The 18,645-nt window shown below is 42.3% G+C and overlaps 1 protein-coding gene across 5 annotated transcripts in view; it reads left to right on the top strand.

Moving 5' to 3' along the window:
• The window catches only part of APLP2 (amyloid beta precursor like protein 2), a 48,403-nt gene that overhangs the window by 10,725 nt on the left and 19,033 nt on the right, over window positions 1-18,645 (top strand). For all 5 annotated transcript variants that reach the window (XM_087763261.1, XM_087763260.1, XM_087763259.1 and 2 more), the window contains exons 2-4: window positions 13,094-13,267; window positions 14,487-14,616; window positions 18,076-18,188. In XM_087763261.1, coding sequence (XP_087619387.1) covers window positions 13,094-13,267; window positions 14,487-14,616; window positions 18,076-18,188 — 417 coding nt within the window. The remainder of the gene's footprint in view (window positions 1-13,093; window positions 13,268-14,486; window positions 14,617-18,075; window positions 18,189-18,645) is intronic.

The raw sequence follows: 18,645 nt of genomic DNA, 5'->3' as shown, positions 1-18,645 counted from the left end.
GAATATCTCTTCAAATACATCTCCGAGCAGCATCCATCTAACTATGCATCTACATCACATCTAGGATGACGTTCTTCAGTGCTGAAGAGGATTAAAATAGTCATTAAGCTGCAAAATACACCACATGTCATGTAAAGCACAAAATAAAGATACAGACAGACCGAGCATGCTGGAGTGGTACAATCTGTTGGAATGCATCAGGATGTGAACATCTTTAACTCGAGCCAAATTTCAAATGCTTGTATTGCAGAAAGATGAAACTGGGGCTGAGTTTGCATGTGGAAACACTCAGCCTATTGTTGTCTGCAGACACACTTTCTTGCTTTCATTTTCTTTCCTGTGTATGACTGGATAGTTGGTCCCCTCTGCAACACCTTGGCTCCTGAGTGAAACTTAAAATCGTGTGCTTAGCAGTATTCATTAGGGTACTTTCTGTAGTGGTGAGAATTAACTTCGGGGACAAATACTGGCCCCAAAGCAGGGGACTGTTAGTGTTACTCCTGCCCCTCTGGGCTAATATTTACATCCGTTTTATCGATAGGTATAACTATGAAAACATAGACAGCCTCTAATGGAATCGTGCAACTGGATAGTTAGTCCATTTGTCTTTGCTGTCCAGGCTTTAGAATTGCCACACAGCCTTGACAGACATGAATTCATTCTGTGCCGGTTACCTAACCCGTTTTCCTCCTCAAGCTGGTATTACAATCAGATACAAAAATTCTCAGTGCAGCATTCTTGGAGTCTTCTAAATGTTCCTAGCCTCATAACACAAATTCATCTAGTCCTGGTATCACTGCTGTCTAGGCTAGCTGGGGATTGTGCAGGGAGAGGCAGCCTCAAAGATAATTAAGCTGTAGTCTGTTAAGGAGCTCATTTGTCCTCTCAATGATTTTTTTTTTTTAAGATGTCCAAAATGAGGATATGAGAATGAGATATGTTTCTAGCTGTCTCTTGTTATTGCATCATCAAGCTATAATTTCAACATGGCCTTCTCGGGTGCTGATCTGTTATGATGTGAGACATCTGAATATATTCCATAGGGCTAATCCACAGCAGTGACTTGCCAGAACCTGGTGAGGTTAATATTTGCAGCTGAGATGGGTACACAGCTGTGTTTCTGAATTCAGACATGGCCCACTAAGGCATTTTCTTAAGTCAACTAGTGAAAAACACAGCCACCGCTCCTCAGGGTTAGAACTTTATGCAATATTTTCATCCTTTGACTTTGAGAAAGCTCTGTTGAAACTACTCAGCCTATGGCTAGGAAAATGGTGAGTGGCCTATTGCATCAATACACAAATCAATCTACCCTCTGATCACTGTCCTAGTGATGGGATTTACATGTTAAGTCAGCATTTCCATTGCTGTCCATCTCTGCTTGTAGGGTCAAGGAAAGTAAATTTTGTTTGTGCTGGCTGACTATTTCTTTCTCACTCAAGTGGGTATCATGTCAGACGAGCATCTGAGCAGGCAGAAAAGCTTCTCCAAGGAGAAGTAAATAGTCCCCCTCTTCTCCTACCTGATAGCCTTTTCCAAACAGGAAAATGAAGAATTGTTCGGAATCCTGTGTTCAAAATAACACATCTTGAAGTTTTTCATTACTGTTCCTCCAGCTGGAGAATACTAAGTCTTCAGGAAAAAAAAAAAAAAAAAAAAAGTCGTTTTGCTGCGAAGATGAACAGCCTGGACAAAGGGTTTAAAAAAAACCCAAACATAAAATACTAGTAGCTTTCAGAGACCTTGAAGAGGAATTTCTGTTGAGGTGATGGAAGTTCTTGGTGTATACTGCCTCTTTAAGGCATAACTAGATTGTCTAAAACTGTTCTGCCTGCTCTCTTTCAAAGAGCAATTTCCCTCACTGTTGCAGAACAGGTAGTTTCTGCTTCCACGTTTGTAATAAAGCTTTCGGCTCATGATAGTTTTGTGCTTCGAAGCCCTTACTGAAGTGTCACATTTCTTAAAACTCGTCAAAGAAGTGACCGTCAGGTGTATGCAGCTGCAGTATATAACTTCTTCCCCCAATGTAATGTTCAAGTGTAGTTCAACAAAGTAGACAGAAAAGAAGGAAGCGCTGCTTTCTATCCCCTACCTTGAAAATTTCCAGAACATGCTTAAGGAAACCTCAAGGAAATAGGTATCAGTGTACACAGAGTTCATTCTTCCCACTGAAACCCAGGAGAAATCGATAACAAGTTGAAATCTCATTTTATCAAAGATGAAAATCAGTTTTACTGTTTTTATTTCCATGCGATGCTACACAATCTCATACAGCTCCATAGACTGAAGAGCTATAAAACTCAGCATATGAAAATCAGGTGTGTTTGTACAACATACAAAGCCAGTTCAATGTTATGAGATGATAGCCCTGAAATATTTGAGGTTCTAGGCTAGGTTCTGTTGAACTGGTTTTACTTTCTGGATCAGCAAAATCAGTAAAGGGGATCTCAACCTAGCCAGCTTTAGTCTTCATTTTCTAATAGCATTACGCAGTTATTCTAAGTAGAGATCTGCTGCTTCCCTTAAAGGAACTGTTTAATACATCCATTAGAGTTTCAGTATGCTAGCCTAGCTAGGATATGACGCTGTGACTATTAAACCCCAGCTGGTAAATTAATGCTTCCGAAATAAAATGGTACTAAATTAGTCAGGATTGCTTTTAAAGAGTAAAAAATTGAAATCCATTAAGCCATAACTGAGGTCCTTTGCTTTCTATGACCCTGCTGCTGACGAAACTTTAGGGGTACTTCAAAAGGCTCCTTGACATTTGTCTTCTCCCGTGTGTCAGACTGCTGGATCCAGCTGTTTGAGCTCTCGGGGACAGATAGAAGTCCACCTTTTATCCTCTGCTTTGGAAGAAGGAAGTAAGTTGTGAGACCTGAGCCTAAACTCTGCTAATAGTACCGGGATCCTTCTGGGAGATGTTTGGCTGTTGGGTGACTGAAGTTTAAAAATAAACAAGTAAATTTTTCGCCATCTGTCTCTTGGAAGTAAGAAGTGTTGCTAGGAGCCACCTTCCCGCACCTCAGCCTCTTTGCCTCTTAAGTCAGAAGTGCTTGTCATTCTTTATCCTGCTCTTGTTTGCTTGCTTGCTCACCTCCAGGTTGCCAGCATTAGTGGAAGGAAGCTGGCAGCCTTTCTTCGGTTTCGTTGCTGTTTACTGTGATCAAAAATAGCTGCGCTCAGGAAAATGAAAGACCAATTTTGGTGAGAATTTGAGATGGTTTTGCTAAGTTGATTCTCTTGCATTTATTTTTTAACCATAAGTGGTAGGAACTTTTCCTAATGAGCAGCTAACTGAAAACTAAACTTTTTTCAGGCAATGTTCACGTTGAAGTTTTCTATTTAAGAAAAAAAAAAAAATCATTTACTATAGCTGAATAAACTTACAATACCAGTATGGGAAGCTTTAAACAGCAAATACAAAGATTTTTTTTTTTTTTTCCAAGCACTGATTTCTGCGCCCCTGAACATTAAAGGTTCTTAAAAGATTTTGTTTTGTATGCAAGCCATGATGTAAGGTGCTGCCTGAAAGATGGTCCATAACAAGCCATAAGCAGTTCTCAGAATAAATAACAGGAGGAGGTGTGTGGGAAGGTGCGTGGGGAGACGTTTTTGGTTTAATATCCCAATTTGCATTATTTCCTAAATATATTTAATAAGAGCTACAGTTAAGTTACCCGTTCTCGGTAATACTACTAACTGCTGACTATTTTCATAGCCTTATAATTTATAGAATTAACCTGTGCTTTTGACAGAACGTTAAAAGTTTTAAGTATAAACATACCCTCAGTTTGGACACTGAAAACAGCAAGGCTGTTCCATAATTTTTTTGGTAACATGTTAATTTTGGTCTGGTTCAGCATTTACTTGGCAAAGCTTCGGGAGCAGCAGCAAAGATGAAAGCAGCCCTGTATTTTAGCTGTGGGTTTCCTATTTTCAAAAGATGGTCATTAGCATGGTTTGGAAAGCCAAGACTTAGAAACCTCATGGTTTCCTCTTCCAGATTTAAGTTTCATCTGGACTGTTTGGAGGGCAGCATTACCAATTCTTTTCTTGTTCGTTTTTTTTTGTTTTGTTTTTTTTTTTTTCTTTTTCAGAAGATTATGAATTCGGGGGTGGAAAGCGATCAGTATGACCCACAGAGCTTCAGTGGGGTTAGAGCAATGCCTGTTGAATTATTCCTGTGTGCTGTAGGGACGTTTGTGTGTAGCCTAATGGCAGGACTTAAATGAGTATTTTATGTTCCAAAACAACTGCAGTCTGTGCACGTAAATAACCGAGCTGTGATACCAAACGACGTCTATAAAAGGAGGGATACTTGAGCTCAGGAATGGTTGAAACCAAAACGGAACTGCATTGCAAACTGCATTCCTACTTCTTATCTTTCCTTTATCTTGCATTTTTTTTTTTTCCAGGTATTTTTCTTTGCCGCTTCAAATTCTTGATGCTCTGTTAAAATGTGCCCTTCGGTTTCCTGCTTGCTTTTCAGATAGTTGTCTGTTAGATAAAAGCACAATCTGTGCAGCCTTTTTATCTCAAGTCATTGGAGTGGTTAGATGCATGGTTCGACTGAGTAACCACAGGTTCCTACAGTGGTCTCTCCATCGCAGGCTTTTTTTGTGAAGCTCGCAGTGAGCTTCGCAAGATCTCTAAAACAAATATTCATGCTGGTTTGGGGGAGGTATTTTGGTTTGGTTTTGTTCCCCCCTGGAATGCTAAATCACTTTGAATCAGTAGTAAGGGTTTGGTTTTTGCCTGCCTGATGTTAACAAGTGATTCTCGGTCTCCTTTCTGCCAGTTTTGTCCACCAGGAAAGCTAGTGGACAGGTTGTGTGTGTATGTGAGTTGTGATGAGTTTTAGTCCAGAAGTTATTTTTGCTTCGAACAAACTGAAGTGATGAAAGGTTTTGTAAATGTACTTTCCTGTGTATTATGGAATCTCTGTATCCTGGTAACCACAGTGATTATATTCACTAACTCTTAGGTAGCTAAAGTGCCTTAAGATGGAAAGGACTCGCTATCGAACCGTGTGGAGAAGTTACTTACAGAATAGCATGTCTCAGTACTCTGCCATATGTGTGCTGTTGTCAGTGAAGCCTTTATGCTATGAACAGCAGTAGTTCATATTAACAGTCAGCTCAGTAATGAAAGTTAGATCTGAAAGGAGAGTCAAATGCTTTTCCTAAGCGGAGTGAAACAGTATTAACTCATAGCCACTTTTCCTACATTGTGTTTTGGATCTCCCTTCCAGTTGTCCAGGAAGGCAAAATTGCTCCGTGACCTTTTTCTTCAGTAGATTTTTGGTGTACATGAAAACATTAACTTGCGCTGAAGTTTTCACTTGCTGGCTAGCTAACAAGACATCTTGAGTCTCTGTGGTTCAGATGCCCAAATAACTCATGTGGGAAAGCAGTAATTAGTCTTGCTGTGCAAGACAGAATGATGACACAGATTGGAGCGATGAGGGGTTGAGGATTAAACCGGGCTGAGCCCGCTGACGGGTGACCTTAGGCAAGTCACTTGACTTTGTGCCTTAGTTTAGCCCAGTAATAAATAGGTCTAGCCTTCATGTGCTGTGATACGACTTAGAATCGCTCCATTAAAAAAAGGTACTTTAAATAGCGCCGTTGCCGTGTTTTGCTGAAAAGGGGAAAGAAGTGGCCGTAAGTGCAGCCGTCTGATACTTTGTGTGAAAATTGTTCCTGGTGTCCTTGTGACGAGTGGAAGGCAGCCTGACTGATGAAGCGTATCTGGACCTACCTGTGCACTGTGTAAGGATTATTAATGACATAATAGTACTGCTTACCTCTTCTCTCGCCCCTATATTTTTGGGGTGGCTTTTGTGGTAAACTGTTCCAGTCCCAGCCATTACACACAAGCTTTAGTTTTGAAAGCTTGAGGCCTATCAATTAATCTTTTTTTAAAGGACACTGTTCTGGGTACAGTAACATTTGTTCAGGGAATGTTCCAACTGAGTTGTTGTGAACTTTGTCTCTTGGGGGGTAGGAAAGAGGATGCCAAAGGCAACCATGTTACACAAACAACTTCAGGAAGCCAAGACCGTGCTGAATTGCGGCTTTACTGAATTTGATCGCTGCTCCCTGAGACCAGCTATGCACCAGTACTGCCTGCAGTGTTGCTTTCCCTGTCTGAATGTGGCAGTTCCTGAGTGCAAACGTCTGACGGGCAGATTATCTGCCCAATGACTCATGTAGGCTTGGTTTATGGAGCATGATAAACTAGAGGAGGAGGGGGAAATGACCTGCTACCTTATTAGTACAAATTCCAAGGGCAAAAAGGCTGCCCGTGAGTCACAGGTACTTGGAAATCTCCCCTTTTCTCTGTAGAAAGGCAGAGGAAGGTGCGAAAGCAGTAAGGAATTCTTCAGGCTTCAGCAACGCTTTGCTCTTTGTAATATGCTACGGTTGCTGTCGGCACATGTGAAAGTACATAGATTATCGTCACTGAACTTCCGAGCGTTCGAGGCTGCATGTTAGCCATAAACAGCGGCGATCTAAATATAAACTGCACCCGAGCTAGCGCTGCAGCTCCTGCATTGGTTTCCAGTTTTCTGCTGGTGCAGAATCCTCTACCACAAAAGTCAATAAAGGACGAGCAGATGAGAACTCCACCCCTTCCAGCAAGTTAAAGTAAGCCAAAGACTGCTTTACTGAGATTTCTGCCATTTAAATTCAAAAGCAAACACAGGCTGGTATTATCAGCTCACACCAGATCTGCCTGCAGACAATAATTCTTCCTGTCTTGGACCCCTGCCCATGTGCATTATTGTAATTATCAGCAATTTAAAAAAAAATAAAGCAATAAAGCTAGGATGAGCTGCTAGTCTGTAGATTTACTGCCTGCTGTGTCAGGCATTCATTAGCCTTCCTGGGTTCAAGCCACCTATCTGCTGAATAAAAGCAGGAAGAGAAGCTAAGGAAAACAAAGCGTGAAACACTACTTGAAGCACGAATTGAAAGCTCTGCTCGTGTTTACGAGTTATAAATCCAAAACCAGGGGAATTTTAAGTATTCTGTTCAGAACTTCTTGGGCATACAGTCCCTCTGCCAACTTTCCTCGCTTTTTAACTGAAGTGTTGGTTTCCAGAACGCTAGCTTGCTATAAACCATTAATTCACAGGTGAGATTCACAGCAGTGAGCATTAGGTTTAAGGGCTGTGCGGCACGTCCAGACCCGGGAAGGCTCAGCTCTGCAATTCCAACCCAGCTGTTCTCCTTCCAAAAGCTTTGGCTTAATGCTTCACATCAGATGGCAGTGGTAGAGTTTGTGACTGCAAGCATCTCCTCTTGATTTTTTTTTTTTTTAATTATTTTTATTTTGCCAAGGGCTGGCCTCTCCTTATGGAAGGAGAAATACCCATGAACTTCAGTTCTGTAGACAGCAGTAACGTCGGGTGTGCAGCCGGGCTTCGAAGCAGTCAAGTCCCTGCACAAATGTGCGTACCGATTTTTCAGCCAAGGAAAAGGTGAAAAGTTGGAATACTCACACGTTTAAAAGCGGCAGCCATCAAGGCTTATGCTCACGCGAAGGCTGATAAGGTAGCAAGACTCATTTTTGTTACAAAGGAACTGTTAGAATTCCTCAGTGGTCTTGAAAGAGTTCAATCTATATCCTCCGTATCTGTGCATATTACACTGCCATAGGGAGAGTTGCAGTGCTGACACCCCTGGGTTGCGCTCTGCATAGAACAGGAAATGTAGTTTAAAAAAAAGATCCAGAAAAGCTGCTTTTTTTTTTCTTCCTTTTTTTTTTTTCTTCTTCAATTAAGTAAAGGTGGGAAACGTAATTTATGTGGGTAAGGACTGTGCTGAACAGCATGTTCTGAAGTCCCTCAGGCTGTGGTTCATGTGCATTCTGATTTAATAAGCAGTATTACTTTTGAGGGGCTTCGCTTAATTAAAAACAAACAGCACGAGTAATCTTTCAAAGTACTGCCTGGCATTTTTTGTCAGTGTAGCAGCAAATAGTTGTGGAATACTTGTAACTCTTCGGAGCAGGAAATCTGAGCCGACCTGCAAGGCAATCCTGCAAAAGGCTCTGCAGTTTCTTTTGAGGCAGTGAATGCCCTCAGCAGCTATTAATCTGTGTTCTCTGGCCACCAAGTCAATGCAATTCACAATTAGAGCTTTTTTTTTTTTTCAGCAGTTTATAAATTCTAGAGGCTGGAGTTTCAGTTTTAAAGCAACTTAATCTTCTGTGGTCTCATCCGGCCCACGCTGCTCATGTATTGCTGCAGAGGAAGCCTGATGCTTCGTACTCATATGAGGAAGCCTGGTACTGCGCGAGCAGTATGAGTTTTCCTAGCAGACTCTCGATATTTCTCAAGCCTTGCAGCCCTTCTGCCCTGTAAGCAGGGCCAGCGCCTCTCGTCGTGCTTGTGCAACAGGGAGCGCACGTGCCCAGTAGCTGGCATATTTGCACCAAACGCGTTAGCTGGGAGACTGTGATTTTTCTTTAATGCGTATTCCTAGATTTTCTTTCGAAGCAATATGCTATGAGAACAACGTTTTAGCATAAATGAAAAGCGAATCTAAGGTTTCCTGCTAAGCTCCCGTCCACCCCGGTTTTGGTGGAATAGACTGATATTCTGGAAGGCTGGCTGGAAAGACTGATATTCTGGCTATTCTGATCAGATGAGCAAGGTTACTGTAATGTTTGACCTCATGGAAAATTCAGAAAGTAGTTAAATTTGACGTTTTGCTGATAACCTTTGTAGTATAAAGGAAAGCTCTCAGGAGCTCATTTCTATGAAATATAATGAACAGCAACTCTTCACAAAAGAGAAACTCAAATCACCCTTCTATCCTGAAGTCCCCAGCAGCATGCCAGAAGGCTTTCCCGAATAGCATTCGATAGGGAGCTGAATAGACGGCGTGCTTAATAAGCTATGTTGTGATGAGCTTTAACAGATCCTGGAAGTACAAGGCAAGGCAGATGAGTGCGTTTTTCATTTTTATGCCTTTTTGAATCAGAACTGCAGTGTACTGCAGTTTCGGGGGTAGATGTCAAATATTCCTTACTTTACGTAAGTTGATAGGAATTCCTATACATTGTTGTTCCCAGCATTGAAGTAGAGGAACACTAGAGAGCAGAAATGACTTAAATTCACAAGAATCCTCCCGAAAGAATGTTGTTGTGCTGTGCCGTGCCCATAATCTCTCTAGCCTCGCGTCCCTCATTTGAGATGGTAGATAGCTGCAGGAGGAAGAGGCATGACCCTTTTTTAGAGCATAGAGCCCAGGCCTCTGGATGGGTAAAGCTCACCGATCAAACCCGCTGTCACGAGTCGAAGAGGCTAGTAGTAAATAAAAGACTGGATACTTGGACAGAAACACTTCCATCAGAGAAGGAGAAGATTTAGAGGTTTGAATTCCAGTGTTTCGGGACCATAAATCAGGCGCTGCATGACAGGGTGAGGAATTTAACTGACGTTAACTGGCCAGAGATTTATGTGTTTATGGAATCTAATACTTCTTTGGTCTTGGAAAGCAAACTGGATTACAGAATTATACCAGAAGGCAGAGCGGAATTTATCGTGAAACATCTTGTAAATACAAGTGCCAGTGAGGAAGGGAATGGTTTATGTAACAAGTCTTTTCCCAAATAACATTCATCTTGCTCTCATGTTATGGATATATATTAATAGGATAATAGCTACTAAAATAATGTTGGATGTACAGAACTGGATGAACTCTCTTCCATTAGGTGTGTGTTGCCCCTCCCGAGCTGTCAGTCTGCTTACTTAAGAGGTTGAATTGTTGCTCCCCAGCACTAAAAGAGGCGGCTGCTTCCATTTATGGCTGGGAAATTCCCAAAGCAAAATGTGCTGTCAGTTTGTTCATCCCTCTGCAATGTGGAATGGGTGAATTCTCTGAAGTACTGAAGAGCTTAACTAAGGACATGGCTTTATCCCAAGCTTCGTGCTGGCTTACACGTTCCCCAGCCCTCCTTTTGCAAAATGATGCTTGAATGTAGACGAGCCAACCTGAGGCATCATCAGCTGGAGTGATCTGCTTTTATTTTTAGTGCACCAAAGGCAATTGGGGGGAGCAACAGAAACTCACTCTGTCCCAAAAAACTTCCGTAGGTGACTTTTCTTCACCGCTTAAGTAGCGGTGTTAAAGGTGTGGCCTTCACCGTTAGAGGTGAAATTTGCTGTGCTGTATTCTCTCACTACAGGTAGAACGAGATAAAAATGCTGAATTAAATAACTGATGTGTTTGGCGGCTGGAGTGGATTGTCAGCGGTGAAAAATTGAAGCCCGTTACTCAAAAATCTTAATTTGTGGGTCATGGGGTTACAGATTCAACTTGTGTGTATCAAAGTTCATTAACTTACTCAACAGTGCAATTCAAGAAAAGATTTCTTCCATTTGATTAGAAGTGATGAAATCAAGCAAGTAATTAGTCTCGTTTGTTCAGCTGTGAATTGGGGCTTAGCATGTTCTGGTAGCTCCGGCAACAGCACTCGACTGATATGCAAACGATTTGAGCAATCCAGGGAGGAGGAATGGTACCTTTGCCACGGTGGCGAGGTGTCAGGCCGGGGAGACAGCAAAAATAAACACGAGCTCGCATCAGTGTGTGAATAGGGGGTGGTCATGATTTCAGGAGGTTGGTATGTGTTTGAACAGGAGTTTTGCTCATGCAAGAGCTGTTATGAATGGATTACTGATGGGTGTTTGTGCCTCTGCGGGTGGAGCCTGCACCTCTCCTGCCTATGCAGTTACTTTATTTTGCTGCATACTTAAGTTTGCTTTGAAGAAAACGGATTTCAAGCATAGGCAGTGCCAGTGATCTCCAAACTGTTCGTAACACAGGCATTCTATTCCCTTTTGATGCACTGTACTCTTCTTACAAGGGTTAATGCTTTGTGCATACTTGATCTCGCATTTCTTTTTGTTCTTTTCAGAGTTCAGCTTGAATCTTGGATGTCGTTGTAGTGTTGTCATGAAACAAAATTGTGTTGTGGACTGTTTCCTTTAACATGTCGAGTCTTGTGCTCTCTGGAAAGCGGTTGTTGGTACCAAAGTGGCGTTTGTTTGGAGAGAGATAAAAAGGCCCCCTTACAAAGTTTGCATGTGTGTGTTTACAGTTATGAAGCATCATTCCACGTTTGCCTTTTTCTTCTGAAATGGTATGGCAAAGAGGAAGGCAGCGCAGGAGCGTAGGTTTGAGTGGTATCAGTCAGCACTTGTTAGAAGCACATGTTTATTAAATGGTTTGATTTCTGAAAGAACACAGTTATTACACCTCAGGCTGTTCATCAGAAGCCCTCCTATACCTGATGTGCACAACTATCTTCTCTCCGTTAGGACAGAGAGTACGACAAATGTACCTACACTAAATTTGAAACTTGGAAGCATTTTGTTACTGGGACATCAATGCCAGTATCTGTTATATACGGTTCAGTATTTATTACTCTGTGATCTGTGCTAAAACTTGCTCTCGTGAGGGTCTGTTGGGGGAAAGGGTTAGAGTAACTAGAAACCACTTATATAAGACTCTTGGTCTTAAGTGATGTGCAGTTAAATAGTTCTTAAAACTCAAGAGGGAATTTTTCTGAAGTTAAGACGTGAATTTACACTTCTGTGTCTCCAGTTGGTCGTACCCCCCAAGCACAAGCCGTGTGTTCAGCACTAAACAATCCTTGACTCTCTGAGTGTTGAGATGTCTTATCTGCAGGCAGTGGGTTTGTGTGTAAACGGAGAGGGGGAGAAATGAGCCAATTGTAACAGAGTTAATTTTTTCCTAATATCCAGCAGCTAAGAGCTATACTCGGGGGCTGTCCAGTTGAATTCTTCTCTTTGCTCCTTTATTTGCTTTAAGCATACATGTATTGATGTAAGTTGATGGGGATCTGCGGGCAGTAGGGAATGAACAGTGCCCACAGTAATGCAGGCATTTTTGAGTGCATGAAAAGTTAAATATGAAGGCAGGACTGGTGGCCTAGGGTGCCTGCCAGGAAAAAAGCAGCTTGGGGCAGTGGTGCCCTGAAGCCTCTGTGTATTGCTGTTTCTAATCTGCCTTGTCTGAAGTGGTTGAAATGGATTTCATTCCCCTAAACACCTTAAAGAGCTTTCGATTTAGGAGTTCATCTGGTTTTTGCCTCATACCTTTTCTTTTCTTCTATTTTTTTTGTTTTCTTTTACAACAGCTAGTAGCTATGTAGGGAGAAGATGTTCGGCTCCTGGCATCCACTCGGTCTTTTCAGAAAACCCCCAACTCTGCAATTTAATTTAATGCCCTTTTTCTTCTTTTGGTCAGCCAGCAAGATTTCAGAAAGGGAACCTGACCTTGTTTTCATTGATCGGTCTGCAGTTTGACCCGAATGTGGGTCTGGGTTGTCGGGTCTTTGTCTGCTGGGGCAGGGTGGGAAGCGCACAGAATACGCATCAGAAACCAGGCAGTGCAAATACCCGTAGGAGTGCACTGAACGAGAGACAACAGGCTTCGAGGAGCTGGTTGCAACAGCTATGTTTTTCTGATTCAGCAGAAGTCATCTTTACTTGTATGTTTGGGCAAGAAGCTTAAGTGTTTCTATCCCAAATATTTGAAGGTTTTGGGAGAAACACATGGCTTCAAACTCTGAGCAGGCTTCATCCAGTTGGAAGTAGTCATTTTATTAGTAGTAGCAATACCTGCTTTGTGTGTAACCTCGCAGAGGTATTTCTGCCAAAAGTTATTAGTTATTTATCTTCAAATACCGGTTTAAGTTTTTCAGATGTCTGTTTTAGCCTTTGTGGGTGCAACCTTTAAGTGTGAATTACTCTTGGTTTTGTTTTTGGTAAGCTGTCGTTGCAATAGTAAAAACAGAGTGTGGAAAAACAAATGCTTTGCTGGTGAAAACTTGGTGTGGGCTCACCAGCTTTAAGCAATGCGGTTATGAAATAAGTTTGCAAGGCTCCGCTGCTACGTGGATTAAGTGGGAGCTCTCTGAGAAGATGCCAGAGGGTTCCTGGTTCTTTGAGTCGCTGAAGATGCCAGAGGGTTCCTGGTTCTTAGAGTCTCATTCTGCTTTTGATCAGATAAAGCAATCAGCATGTTTTGTGTTCTGTTTGTCTTCACAGGCGCTCGCAGCCAATGCTGGGACAGGGTTTGCGGTGGCAGAGCCTCAAATTGCCATGTTCTGTGGGAAGCTAAATATGCATGTGAATATCCAGACTGGGAAATGGGAACCTGACACCTCCGGGACCAAGAGCTGCTTTGGAAGAAAGGAAGAGATTCTGCAATACTGCCAGGAGGTGAGTTTTTCTGTGTGATCCTGAATCTTCACCACTGCTAGGGAATTGGATTCCGATTTAGCCGATCAGTAGCGGATTAACCCTGCAGGAGACTAACTTGCGTGTGACTAGCTCAGTTCCCTGAACTGTCGTGCTGTCTTACTGCCCAGGAAGACAGGGAGGACGCTGCAGTGGGATGTAGGAGCTGCCTCTGATTACACTGCCACAGAAGGTCCTTGGTCTGTAAGTCAGAGAAGTATCTGTGTCTGTCTTTGCAGGGCTTTCTTCAAATGTTCTGCGTCTGCGCCAGTTAACCAGCATCTGCTCTGTGTCTGTGCAAAATGGAACCTGACACCTGTTCTAATTAGAATGTGGCTGTGTTGTTCTCGGTGACGTGTTCAGATCAGCCAGAATATTAGAAAAATAGTTTCATCAAAATGTTGATGGTATTTTTAGGCTCCTCATGCTTCATTGTAAAATACATAGTCTCTTTTCAGTGTGCCTCAGATGCAGTGGAGTGTATTGGCCTTGATAAGCGTCTTTAGTTGCTCCTCTGAGGTGGCAGGCATGTAAAATACCACAAGGGATGTTTTTTTTAAAATGGAGAGGTGATAGAGCACACCGTGTCTGGACTGGAAAATGTTTAGAACTGTTTTACGAGGCTGATATAACTGGGGCTACATTTGGTTCACGTAGCGGAAGCCTAAATATAAGTCAGTGTCTGGAGTTGAGAACTCGAGCAGGACATAGGGATCATATTAATACATCATAAATGGAGCAGGCATAAGGAAACCTGAGGAGATAGGTGCATATTAACTTGGCAAGGGACGAGAGAGTCTGAAGATGTTACTAAACCCTATTTGTTGGTGATTGCCCTCTTCCAGAGGGTATCATGCTGCACCGGACAGAGTAGCACAGATAAATGCTTCTCTTCCACTACCATGCAAAGCCCAACACCTCAGCTTAGTGGCAGTGAAGGGTCTTGCCCCTGACCTGGCTTTCTCCTGCCACAAAGAAGCGATGAGACATTCCGTTTCTGAAGCCCTGTGTGACAAACAGCTGGGGGCTTTTTTATGTCTTCAGCTGTTGTAAGCTTGATGTGGAAGAGAATGTGTGTCCGTGTGCAAATTTGAACTTGTTTTTGTGTGGAGAATCAGCCTCGCTACTTCTGGTTAGGAGCCACTTTGCACATTCTTTGTCCTTTCTGGAGAGAAACCGATCTCTGCGTCTTGTTAAACAGATGTATCCAGACCTTCAGATTACGAATGTCGTGGAAGCCAATCAACCTGTCAGCATCGACAGCTGGTGCAAGAGAGGGAAGAAGCAGTGCAAGGACCACACTCATATTGTCGTGCCCTACAAGTGCCTGGGTGAGTGCCTGTATGACGTGTTTGTGCATTCTTGTGGGAGAAGCAAAGAATTGCCTCCTGGTGGTCTTACAGAGAGAATGACTGAGTTTATAAGGCTTCTCTCGTATCAGGTTGCCATTTCCACATCCAGCTTCCACTTAAACGGTTTTATTTCCATAAGATGGAACTCTGCCTTTCTCGAACAGATCAACAGCTTGATAACAGCTGTGGTGGAATAATGGTGCCTGGCGTGAAAAAGAAATTCCCATTCTCTCTGCAACTGCCATGAAAACCTGAAGGCTATTGTATTTGAGTATCACAAAGACATTGGGATTTAATACTCTGATCCTATTTTTGTGGAGCTTTAATATTTTGTTGCCTTGGAGACTTAACTGCTCGGTGTGTTCAGGCTTCCTGCTTTGGTCTTGGCAAGAGATCTCCGTTCTATTTCAATGACTATATTTAAACTTTGCTGTTTCAAAGAGGCCCTGCTTCTTGCAGCTGTATCCCATGTCCCCACTTTGAACTGTGAAAGAATATGAGATAAGCTGTGATGGGTTTCATGGTGCTTTCCAGAATCTGTCCACCCACTTGAATCAGGCAACACGTTTAGCTTGTTCACCGTGCGGCTTTTGACCTGTAGGTTGTGCCTGACACTGTGCTGCACTGCATGTGTTCTTAGTAGTAAGCTTAGTCTCAACTGGCTGAATCTCTTTTCAGTTATCTACTGAAAAAGACTTGTTTTGCAAGAAGTCTTGTGCATTCGTGGAGAGTCTGATTGCTGGGAGCATTCAGTGGGAACCAGTTTTCATAATTCATATCCATACCTCAGGTTAGCTTATGGTTTGACATAGGAGAACACAAGCAAATCTGCAGAACTGTATGGGTACTGTTCTCCTGTATGTAATACCCTCCACTAGACGATCGTAAAGCACTTTGTAAGAAACGAAATTTGCTGTGGATACATCCTGGGAGAAAGATGCATCTCTTTATAGATGTGGAAATTCAGGTTTGAGAAGCAACCATACCCAGCTGATTACACTGAGAACTTCTAATGGAAATAACGATGAAAGCAAGACCTCTGGATTTATAAGGAGTCATCTCTTTTAGAAATAATCCTCCCCCAAGCCTATTCTGCAGCTGAAAAATAAGCTGATTTTAGTGACACGGCCCTAAAATTTGATACGCATTGAACTATCCGTTAAAGTTTTTAATTAGTGTCTTTCACAGTGTTCTTGACTTGTTCGGCCCAGCCTGCCAGGCAGCTTTGGTTTTCAGATCTGAGTTGCAAGTCAGTCCATGTATGTATAAAATACCTTTTTGTTGTCTTTAGCAGTACACAAATTGCTTGTTGTAAATGGATGATGTGTTTCTCCGGGGTGCGTATGATTATAGTAGAACTATGGTTATTTTCTTCCCATTCTTGCTTGTGTCTTCCTCGCTACGTTAATGCGCAGGCTATCTTGAGGTAGGATCTTGCTATCAGACCATGTTTAACCTTCTCCTGCCTCCCCCCACCAATGAAAGCTCTTTTGTATTTCAAAGGTGAAGAGGGGAGAAGAGGAGAGCCCATTAGCACTCTCACTGAACTGTAAAATAAAGGTAACAATAGGATGATGGGAGCAGGGCTGAGCCTGGTGAGGTGTGAAAAGACAAACTGCTGACAGTTCTGGCTAAGCTGCTAGGTGGCATGGAAATGCCTCTTCGGCTTGCTCTGATCTGAAAAGGGAGAGGATTTTTCTTTTTTGACAGCGCAGTGTGTAAGGGTTTTCTGGTTCCTAGGTGAACCGAGAGAACCTTCCATGTGTCTTACGCAAAGGTGCTAGGATTCAGTGTTTTTCAAAATAGCTGTTTATTACTGAGTATTGTATTTGATTGGTTTAAGTCTTCTGCCTTTCAGTCCCAGAACCACAGTCTCTTGATGTTAAAGTTCGGTCAGTTTTAGCTTTTTTATCAGAAACTTTTTAGTTAACCTCTCGTGAGAGGGAAGGAGGAAGGATTATTAACTCAAAATTGTAACTGGCCTGTTTTGAGAGAAGAAAATGGGGAAAATACCATTTCTCTTGTTGTGTCTACTAGTTCAAAATTTAACTAATTTAAAAGGGATGATGAATGCTAGTTGATTTCGTTATCTTGCAGTTGTCATCAGATAATCTCTCCCTAAACTCTATTTGACTTGTGTATAGTGTGTAGGAGAAGTGTGAGCCTTTGGTATCAGTACTAAGGGGCAGCAAAAAAATGGGTCACGCAAAATATTAAAATTTATTTTGAAAAGATAATGTTGAAGATTGGTTGGACAAGTAATTCTGCTCCCTGGAGACTCCGTGAGAAAAGCCTTTGACTTAAAACTTCTCTCCAATTTTAGCAAATGATTCCTAAAGCTGCCCGTCATGTGTGGAAGGTGTGTTGCTTTGAAACACTTGGACTGTAGATCTTTTCCTGGCCTTCTCCAGAGTATCTAGATATCTCCTTATTTTAAAATTACTGGATGTGGCATTTAAATCTGCAAGCAAGAAAGAAAAATCTCAGCTTTGAGAAAATTTCACATTTTAGATTCCAGTGGCAGTGTTTGTTAGGACTTCTGGGCTAGGAACTGAAGGTTCCTGATACTTACTTTGCGTGTGTTGGTACCAAACTGACTTGTGGTGGAAATTTAGGCTAAATAGCTTTTAAGTCCAACTAATACAGAGTCTGTAGAGCAGACTGATTCCCTCTCTCTCCTCCCTGCCTTCCTCAAAAGCAAAAGTCTGGTTTTAAGATTGTGCCAAAATTTCATCATGCTGGTGAGGTTGTGGTTATCTACTGTTGGAATGCAGTGTATTTGCTGACTCTGGTTGTACTCTGGGTTTTGGACTGTATAGTTATTATTTTTCCAGCCCTCTGTGTCTTGGTTAGGACTGTCCGAGTCAGGGAATGTGCTGCAGTTGATCCTGAATTAAACCATCTGGAAGCAAAACAAAACCAAACCAAACCAGACTTGCTCAGCTCTCCAGATACTGAAAACATAGATAACACTCGTGGCTTATAAAAATTTCCAGGCTGTTAGAGCAGCAGACAACATGAACTAGCTTTGGTGTGATGCAGCTCATTTGGAAATTGGTGATTAAGTGGTTTGAAAACTGCCATATGCAGATGCAATCTTTTCAAAGATTTGCATGAAATCTCTTCAGTCAGTCCTGTTTGTTCCATGAACAACTATTTATTAACATGCATTGTAAACTTTGCCTTCAGTACAGCCTTGGGGTTTGCATAATGTTTCAGCGATCGGCCCCTACTCCTGTGTTTTACCTTGGAAACTCTGAGGCTCTGTTCTTGTCTAAATTTGCAGAGCTAGCTGCTGATCTGACCTGTCCCTGTTAAGAATATAGCAAGCTTTTAAGGCACTTGCAACGAAGTGTACTTTGGGGGAGTTCTGATGGTGGCTTTGTTTTCTGTTGGAAGTTGGACATGTGTGAACTATGGATGTTTCTTGTTTTTCAGTGGGTGAGTTTGTAAGCGATGTCCTGCTGGTTCCAGAGAAGTGCCGATTCTTCCACAAGGAGCGGATGGATGTGTGTGAAAGCCATCAGCACTGGCACACTGTGGCAAAAGAGGTAAATGAGCTGCTGTGGCAGGAATGTTTATTCTGGATCTGTCCACTTGGATGCTTGTAGTATTGCAGCGTAACAGTGTTCTATCTCTGGGGTCTGTTATTCCCATGTTGCAGTCTATGGACTGAGGCAGAGAGCAATGAAAAAAAAATTCAAAAGTACTCAAGTGACTTAAAAAATCTGCGTAGCTCGTTATTCTTCACTCATGGAAAGCTATCCTAAGTAGCTAGCCCAAGATCATACTCTAGGATGGAGCTAGGAATTGAAATCAGGTGTCTAGGATATTGCTTTAACCAATGGCTCATCCTTCTTTGCAGGGTAGAGCTACAGTGGTCATAGGACGTTTGCTATTTTTCTTGTACATTCTGCGTTAATGTGCCTGCTGCTGCTGGGGATTTGGTTGGGAGTGCTTGCTTGGGGACAATCTGAGTTTCGTTGTGACTGATTAGTGGAGGTTTTA

The sequence above is a fragment of the Nipponia nippon genome, unplaced genomic scaffold (genome assembly GCF_047370975.1).
Source record: "Nipponia nippon isolate SJK-2023a ecotype South Korea unplaced genomic scaffold, ASM4737097v1 scaffold_28, whole genome shotgun sequence".
NCBI lineage: Eukaryota > Metazoa > Chordata > Aves > Pelecaniformes > Threskiornithidae > Nipponia > Nipponia nippon.
Note: the sequence above shows the minus strand (reverse complement) of the source record. Positions and strands in the feature narration are given on the sequence as shown.